This window comes from Haliotis rufescens, unplaced genomic scaffold (assembly GCF_023055435.1).
Source record: "Haliotis rufescens isolate VD_foot unplaced genomic scaffold, xgHalRufe1.0.p SCAF_23, whole genome shotgun sequence".
Lineage (NCBI taxonomy): Eukaryota > Metazoa > Mollusca > Gastropoda > Lepetellida > Haliotidae > Haliotis > Haliotis rufescens.
This window is the reverse complement of record NW_025963924.1, coordinates 6,297,224-6,306,442: the sequence shown is the minus strand read 5'-3', so window position 1 is coordinate 6,306,442 and position 9,219 is coordinate 6,297,224. Positions and strand designations below refer to the sequence as shown.

Genomic DNA, 9,219 nt, shown 5'->3' with positions numbered 1-9,219 from the left:
TGCAGCATACTTGTAATTGTTTTTTAATAATTTATCTATTTGCGGTGAGTTTGTGAGAAAAAGACATATTAGACTGTATTTTTTGAAATGGTCACTTGTAGCTACATTATTACTTTTGTTTGTGACAGAAAGGCTTCTTATACATACTTTTTAGTTCATGGAACTGTATTGGCAATATGGACCAATAAATAAGCGAGAGATATTGTAATACATTAAAAAATAAGAAACGTGTGTCATCTACTCACAGTTGTAAAAACAACAACCCACGAGCAACAGACAGCAACTAAAAAATATTTTACAAAAACAAAACTAAATGGATACTTCGTGCTGTAATGGTTTGAAATGTCTATGATCACATTTTATTATTAAAATGTGTAATTTATTCAATGTCGACAAATACCAATGCGACAGGATCGGTGATTTGGACTCAAAACTATCCAACAATAACGCACAGTTTGATAAAGAACAAAAATAAGGATGATTCACAACAGCAGCAATGATCACTCGTCACTTAGACATCGTGTATGTTTCGTTTGTCATCACTCTTGTCATAACGCAGGATTCTGTACGACCTGAGCATTGTCCCTTGATAACCACTCAACTGTTTGAAACAAACAATGCGCAATTAATATCCGCACGAAGGGAAAGCTAGTTGTAAATTTACGCATTCTTCACAAGGAGGGAATCTATTTCTTCTGGTATGTACTTTAATCATAGACATTTTCTTGCAATTGCAATATGCGATTCATGTAAATCTATAATGAGCTTCTAATTACTGTATCGTGTAATTTCATCATAGATAACTCTAAAAACAACTAACATTTCATGATATAGATACTTTCTATCGTAAGCGTATCATTTGGAATCTCCATTTCAAGCTATGCCTCCGATTTTACTATCCGACATTAACATTTAGCGACCAATATTTGTTGCATATAAAACGTTAGATATGTTTGGGGTTAAAGCGAATTCGTGTTGATGTCGTATTGTATTAAAATGAACAATTCAAAATGCGTGAGAATCTTATTTCTTAGAGCGCAAATACTGTTTCAGGTAAAGAGTTATCGCCCCTGTAAAAAGGGAGGCTACTCTAAACGTCTTTAGCAGACGGAATTTCAAAGTTGTTTGATTACATTTGATACAAATGAACTAACATCGACCTATGAAATGAAGTTCATAAACAGGTTTGATGCTATTAAGTAGGTTTTTGTTAAATTCTGATATTTTCAATGTTTGGATTCATGTGTACTTTCGCAATTTAGTTTGAAAAGAAGATGGCATTAGGGCTAAATGATAACTTGGGTACGCGTTTCAGTAAACGGGTTTTGTTCTTGTCGTTAGATGTTCCAACCCAAACATCGGTACTGACTCTGGTCCTATTTTATATTACAATCAACTAGTTTGGTAATATCCTCGTGTTGATTGAAAAATCTATCAGAGGAACAAATAACGTACGTTTCTCAGCAGAAGAAACTAACATTTTTAGACCACTTGTCCTTATAATGATAACATATAACAGAACCCTTTAAAATGGCAAATTTCTACCAGTCCTTATGATACCTTAACTAGGTGGCCCAGTTTTCTAAGGCGCTGCGATTCGCTGTGCAGATTTGCGTCCCTTGGGCACGCCAGAAACCTGTGATTTTGGGTTCGAAACCCGGTTCGCCCCGATTATGTTTCTAGGCTTGTCAGCACCATACCTGTGCTCGTGGGTTTCACCGAAGTGGTAAACGTCTGAGACCTGCATCTCTTCGGGCTTTCCTCCCACATTAAGCTGACATGCCGCGATATAAATGGAATACTGTTAAAAGCTGCGTTAAACCCAACTCACTAACAATTGGGCACTGTGCCAAGGATAACAGGACTAGTGCCAATTTCTAACACTGCTTCTTGTTCCAATTTATCTTAACTTCAAAACTGTGACAATGCTAGGAAAACATGCCATATATCTGTTCAATTTTTCAACCACTGAATTCACCAAAATGGAATTTCATTTTCAGATGACATTTAGCCATTGTGTCCCAGTGCCATGAGGGTCCTGATTCTGTTGATATCTATCTTGACGTCAGCGTCAGTAGTGGAAGCAATGAAATGGCCAATTGAAGGATATTGTTCTCCATGCCAGTGCTCTGTGCAACAGAGCAAATACTCCTATGGATTGATCAAGCTTGTAAACTGTTCAGGCCTTGGACTGACAGAACTCCCCAAGCATCTGCCTAGAGATTTAGACTGCCTTGACCTATCAAATAACAACTTTGACATTGCAATAGTTGACCCAATCTGTGATTTTAAATTTTTGCAATACCTGTCTCTTGCTCAAAATACATTCACCTCAATTGATTGGTACCTATTTTCAAATTGTTCGCTCCTGATAAAGCTTGATCTGACTGGAAGCAGTATTTTTCACTTGACGAATGGATCCTTCAGTGGACTTGATAACCTTCAAACAATATATGGCTTAGAGGCTGTGTCAGTTGATGTTGGAGTTTTCATGAATCTGCAAAAACTGAAAACCTTGGAGTTTACATTTTTAGGAGAAACCATTCCCGAAATGATATTTACAGGTCTCCCAGTTGAGACACTACATTTGACTATGTACAAAGTTGAAAAGATCCCCCAGCGGCTTCTTGAATTTGGTGAAAAGACTCTTCAGGTCATCAGCATCAATGGTCCAGAAGTTTCATTTGTTTACGAGAACTTTCTCCGAGGATTAACTGTTCTCAGAAAGGTGTACATGAATATGCCAAAGCTAGTTAGTTTGCCTGAAAGAATCTTCAACAATTTTGGTGTAATGTCTGATGATGGTGACCCAAGGAATCTACAGGAGATAGTTCTCATGTCAATGAATAGTGTCCCTGGAACAATTTTTAAAGACTTGGAAAGTCTACATAGACTTGAAATTCATGATGTTAATGAAGTTGCATCTCCTGGTATCTTTGATGATTTGGTTAATTTAGAAGTTCTTGATTTGACCCGAAGTAATGTTAACCAGGTCCCAACTGGATGGTTTTCAAACCTCTACAGCCTTAAAACTCTGAATTTAAGTCAGAGCAATCTTCGTGAAATAGAAGAGCATTCAATGGATGGACTCATGAACTTGAAAACTTTGGACCTGTCAATGAACGCTCTACGTAATATTCACCTGAAAACATTCGATCCTTTGAGAAAATCAGTTCAGAATCTTCACCTGCAAGGGAACATCCTGAAAGGCATCAGTGACCAGCTGTTTAGTAGCATGCTTGCACTGCAATACCTGGATCTCAGTGATAATAAAATTGCTATGATATCAAGTAATGCCTTTTCCGACTTAAAGCTCTTAAACAGTCTACAGTTGCAGGAAAACAAACTTGCATATCTACCAGTTGACCTGTTTAAACATCAACCTAACTTACAAGTCCTTCACCTTGGAGCAAACTCATTCCAACGTTTTCCAATATCTGTGTTGAAATCTGCAGGATTTCTGCTTCGTCTGTATCTTGAAGACAACAAGATTCCATCAGCTCCTCCAAGTCTATCAACTGACTTGCCCTACCTGGAGTATCTTTCTGTGATGAATAATCCTGTACAATGTAGGTGTAGGTTGTTGAGTTTGAGGTTGTTCATGCCAAACTTGTACATCGATGGCCTGTGTATGGCTCCGAGAGCTTATTCCGGGAGACATGTTATGTCGTTGGTTGTACCTGCAAATTGTAAAGGCCCAAGACCAAAACCAGAAATAAGGCCTGAAATTCCAGAAATAACATTTACATCTATGCTGGATCCAGATCCGCCTCCTGAGGATAAGGACTACAAGGAAAACTATCATTACTATGGAAACAATTACTATGGATCTGATGACTATTATGAATATGACACTAATCAGTATTACTTAGATCTACAAAGTGATGAGAAAGCACCACCAAGTTCTGTCGGTGTTACAGGGATAGGAACGCGTTCATGGAAATATCCCGAAGTATCAATGTCAACCAGAAAACAAACAGACAGGAGTCAGATGATAAATGCTGCTACTACTTCATCGCTTGCTTCAATGACTCAGATGTACTCAGATGGTACATCTGATCCGCCTCATCTCCATGGATCAACTGATGCAAATTTTAGCTTACCCATCTCACCAACCCCTCCGCTGATTCGAGAGTTTGAAAGTAATGAAACAGAGTCTGCGGTTGTAACTACGTCCATCCAAGGAGTTCCATCACCAACTGATGTACCCTGTACATCCTTTACCAGTGAATCACAGCCACTGTCCAAGGAACATTCCTATACAGATTCAGGGACTCCTGATAAAGAGAGACGTTCATGCTCTGATGATACCTGTAAAGAAATGGCAACTGATTTTCTACCTCCTGAAGATTCTGTAGCTGAAGGAGATGATGCCTTTACAGGACGGGGATCATCATCTTCTGCACAGGAGGACAGCAACATTAGGGATGTGGACAAGACAGAGGACACTACATCCAGGTTAAGATCCACATCAACACAAGGTTTGCCAACATCAAGCCATGGCCAGATATCTCCCAGCAGCTCTGTGGACTTGGTGGACAATACAGCGGTGTCTGAGAAGCCACATGGCGGTATGGTTGGAGATGGCGAGACTGGCATGAGTCCAACAGTGCAGGCAGTGGTTGGTGTGTTGGCTGTGGCAGCTTTCATCTGTATTTGCGTGACACTGTGGTGGCTGCGGAAACAGGTGAAAACTCGGAGGATGTACGAGGTCACACCTTCTAGTACAGTGGTGTGAGGCATCATCAGTGGCAGGTTCAGGTTATGCAGGTGAACGGAACCGTTAGTGCAAGGTACAGTGAGTGTAAGGTACCTTTAAGTGTTAGTTATTTTCAGTGTGGGGTACAATGAAGTGTGAGGTATTGTCAGTGTGGGGTACGATTAAGTATAAGGTATTGTCAGTATGAGATACCATTAGTGTTAGGTATTGTTAGCATGGGGTACCATTGTGTTAGGCATTGTAAGCGTGGGGTCCTATTACGTGTCAGGTTTTGTCAGTGTGGGGTACAAATAAGTGTGAGGTATTCTCAGTGTGAGGTTCTATTAAGTGTGAGATATTGTCCGTATGAGATACCATTGTGTTAGGTATTGTCCGTATGAGATACCATTGTGTTAGGTATTGTCAGTGTGAGATACCATTGTGTTAGGTATTGTCAGTATGAGATACCATTGTTAGGTATTGTCCGTATGAGATACCATTGTGTTAGGTATTGTCAGTGTGAGATACCATTGTGTAAGGTATTGTCAGTATGAGATACCATTGTGTTAGTTATTGTCAGTGTGAGATACCATTGTGTTAGGTATTGTCAGTATGAGATACCATTGTGTTAGGTATTGTCAGTATGAGATACCATTGTGTTAGGTATTGTCAGTGTGAGATACCATTGTGTTAGGTATTGTCAGTATGAGATACCATTGTGTTAGGTATTGTCAGTATGAGATACCATTGTGTTAGGTATTGTCAGTGTGAGATACCATTGTGTAAGGTATTGTCAGTATGAGATACCATTGTGTTAGGTATTGTCAGTGTGAGATACCATTGTGTTAGGTATTGTCAGTATGAGATACCATTGTGTTAGGTATTGTCAGTATGAGATACCATTGTGTTAGGTATTGTCAGTGTGAGATACCATTGTGTTAGGTATTGTCAGTGTGAGATACCATTGTGTTAGGTATTGTCAGTGTGAGATACCATTGTGAGGTATTGTCAGGTGAGGTACTATTAAGTGTGAGGTGTTGTCAGTGTGGCGAAGTGAGGTGAAATGGTGTTAAGTGTCGCATCCAAGATTATTGCACTTATATAGCAGTTATATATGCGTATGTTTGTGCTGCTTGTATTAGTCCGGACTAATTTTATAGTGCTAGCCCACTGAGATACCATACAGCAGTTTAACATGAATACCCTACTCAGACACAGTATACTGACTCTGAGGCGACTGGTCCATTTTAGCCCCATAATGACGAGCGCCAGACAGGGTAACAACAAGTTCCATCGTTTAAAGTCTTTTGGTATGATGCGGTCGGGGATCATAACCCAGACCTTCTGCTCTCCGGGCGGATGCTCTACCACTAGACTACAGAGGAGGTCCTTGTCAGTGTGGGGTACTATTAAGTGTGAGGTATTGTTATTGTGAGATACCATTAGTGTTAGGTATTGTCAGCATTGGGAACCATTATTGGTAGGTAATTGAAGAATGAGGTACCATTAGTGTTAGGTATTGGAAGAATGGGGTACCATTAGTGTTAGGTATTGTAAGAATGGGGTACCATTAGTGTTAGGTATTGTCAGCATTGGGAACCATTAGTGTTAGGTATTGTAAGAATGGGGTATCATTAGTGTTAGGTATTGTAAGAATGGGGTACCATTAGTGTTAGGTATTGTCATTGCAAGATACCATTAGTGTTAGATATTGTCAGTGTGGGGTACTATAAAGTGTGAAACTTGAAGTCTTAGGTACTAACAGTGAGGTAAGATTAATGTTTGGTATTGTTTGTGTGAGATACCATACAGTATTACCTACTGCCATTGTGAGGTACCATGATGTTTAGTGTGAGACAACAATAGTGTTATACAGGGTTTAGTGTGAGACAATAATAGTGTTATACAGGGTTTAGTGTGAGACAACAATAGTGTTATACAGGGTTTAGTGTGAGACAATAATAGTGTTATACAGGGTTTAGTGTGAGACAACAATAGTGTTATACAGGGTTTAGTGTGAGACAACAATAGTGTTATACAGGGTTTAGTGTGAGACAATAATAGTGTTATACAGGGTTTAGTGTGAGACAACAATAGTGTTATACAGGGTTTAGTGTGAGACAACAATAGTGTTATACAGGGTTTAGTGTGAGACAACAATAGTGTTATACAGGGTTTAGTGTGAGACAACAATAGTGTTATACAGGGTTTAGTGTGAGACAACAATAGTGTTATACAGGGTTTAGTGTGAGACAACAATAGTGTTATACAGGGTTTAGTGTGAGACAACAATAGTGTTATACAGGGCTTAGTGTGAGACAACAATAGTGTTATACAGGGTTTAGTGTGAGACAACAATAGTGTTATACAGGGTTTAGTGTGAGACAACAATAGTGTTATACAGGGTTTAGTGTGAGACAACAATAGTGTTATACAGGGTTTAGTGTGAGACAACAATAGTGTTATACAGGGCTTAGTGTGAGACAACAATAGTGTTATACAGGGTTTAGTGTGAGACAACAATATTGCTATACAGGGGTATATTGTTACATAATAATAGTGTCATACAGGGTTTGGCACCGTCACTTGTCCTCTAGTCCAAGACAAAGTGAAAATGTAACAGTAAGTTGTTTTCTCCAAAATCTCATGACTTTCTGTGGACAAGGTGGGAGTGAGTTCCTGGTGTTCCCCCTGGTTCTATATACATGTACCTGTTACCTGCTGCCTGTGTCTGGAGACTCACAGCAGTGCATGCTAGATGCCATCATATTGATGAGAATGCTTTTTTGTTTCCGACCTCATTGCCCTGTTTAAATCTTCATCATGTCAATCTATGCTTGCACCATATTGTTTTGTTCTTGTTCTTTCACCAAGTGACCTTTCTTCAAATCATATTTTATTACAGCTGTAGAAAGTAACATTTTTAGTCAACTAGTCCTTATCATGAAAACATATCGCAAAACCATTAAAAACGGAAAATTTCTACTAGTCCTTATGATACCATAACTTTTGGGCAGTTTGGCAAGGACTACAGGACTAGTGCCAATTTCTAACGCTTTATTATGGATCTTTCATATTATATTTTGCTGTATCATAAAATGTAATTGTTTATGAACATGTACAAAACCCAATATGAATGTCTGCAGAAAAGAATATAGATACAAAGGAGCTTAAATATTAGTGCTTCGCAGTCTGGAAACATATTTCAAGGGACCCAAATGATTTTCTTTTCCCATCCCAGAAAAGAATATAGATACAAAGAAGCATAAATATTAGTACTGTGCAGTTTGGAAACATATTTCAAGGGACCCAAATGATTTTCTTTTTCCCATCCAACCTTAAGCTAAACTAGGTTTGGTTTTAATATCTAGTCTTGATCTTTCAATATTTTGTATGCCTGTTTTCACAGGTGTTCCAAATTCTGTTTTAAATAGTATTTATTATTGTGAAGATATTAATATTTATGATCAGTTAGAATCGAGAGTAAACTTTTATTCATGTTGCCCCTCACCTTGTATGGTGGAGGTTCTGCTATTCATGTATATCCTCCTTGCACAGCTTCTGAGAATATATTGCCAATGCCAATTCTGTTCTGTTCTTATATATATTTCTTGAATAAAACATATTTTGTTGTAAAGTGAAAATGCTTTCATTTTTCTGAGGCAAAAAAAATATTCATGTGATTCTGCCAACCAACCCATCTGGGGCCCATGAACCTAAACCACCTTTTTAGTTTTGCAGCAGCTTCTTATCACCATACCGTTATGGTCATTTTCTTTATGCCCTAATGTAACTTTGTTGCACTTATATAAACCATTCATTACCGTCATTTGTTTTATAATGCTGCGACCGCCTCCATGGTCTAGTGGTAGAGCGTCCGCCCGGAGAGCGGAAGGTCCGGGGTTCGATCCCCGGCCGTGTCATACCAAAAGAACGTTAAAAGATATTACTTGTTGTTACCCTGTCTGGCCCTCGGCATTAAGGGGCTAAAACAAGGACTGGTCGGCTCGGAGTCAGTATACTGTGTCTGAGTAGGGGATTCATGTTAAACTGCGGCATGGTATCTCAGTGAGCTAGCACTATAAATCGGCATCAGTCCGGACTAGTACAAGCAGCCACACACACACACATGTACGTGCATGCACGTCGCTATATAAGTGCAATGATCTTGGACGTGACGTTAAACCCAATTTCACCTCACATCTTATCACCATACCGTTATGGTCCATTTCATTATGCCCTAATGTAACTTTGTTGCACTTATATAAACCATTCATTACCTTCATTTGTTTTATAATGCTGCACTCAGTAATATTCCAGCAATCTGACTGTGGCCTGTGAAAAATCAAATCTGGACCATACAATACAGTTGATTTTCTGAACAATCATAAATACCGTCGGGGTTCTATGACATGCAAAATCGACCAAGTCACCAAGAAAGACCAACTGATCCATTTTGTCCCCTTTCCTCGACAAGCATAGGTTGCTAGAGACCAATGCTAACATAGAATCCTCATCGG

General features: G+C 39.0%; 1 protein-coding gene across 4 annotated transcripts; it reads left to right on the top strand.

Moving 5' to 3' along the window:
- The first annotated feature begins 611 nt into the window (after window positions 1-611).
- LOC124146553 (insulin-like growth factor-binding protein complex acid labile subunit) lies at window positions 612-5,954 on the top strand. 4 transcript variants are annotated; one of them, XR_007222772.1, is made up of 3 exons: window positions 612-698; window positions 2,001-5,085; window positions 5,177-5,954. XR_007222772.1 is itself a non-coding variant. In XM_046516891.2 (2 exons), the coding sequence occupies exon 2, from the start codon at window positions 2,030-2,032 to the stop codon at window positions 4,736-4,738; it is 2,709 nt and encodes a 902-aa protein (XP_046372847.1). In that variant the 5' UTR covers window positions 612-698; window positions 2,001-2,029; the 3' UTR covers window positions 4,739-5,954. The 4 variants fall into 4 exon arrangements, 3 of the variants coding, with proteins under 3 accessions (XP_046372847.1, XP_046372849.1, XP_046372848.1); XM_046516891.2 differs by having other exon boundaries at window positions 2,001-5,954; XM_046516893.2 differs by lacking the exon at window positions 612-698 and adding an exon at window positions 1,078-1,184 and having other exon boundaries at window positions 2,001-5,954.
- The last annotated feature ends 3,265 nt before the right edge of the window (window positions 5,955-9,219 follow it).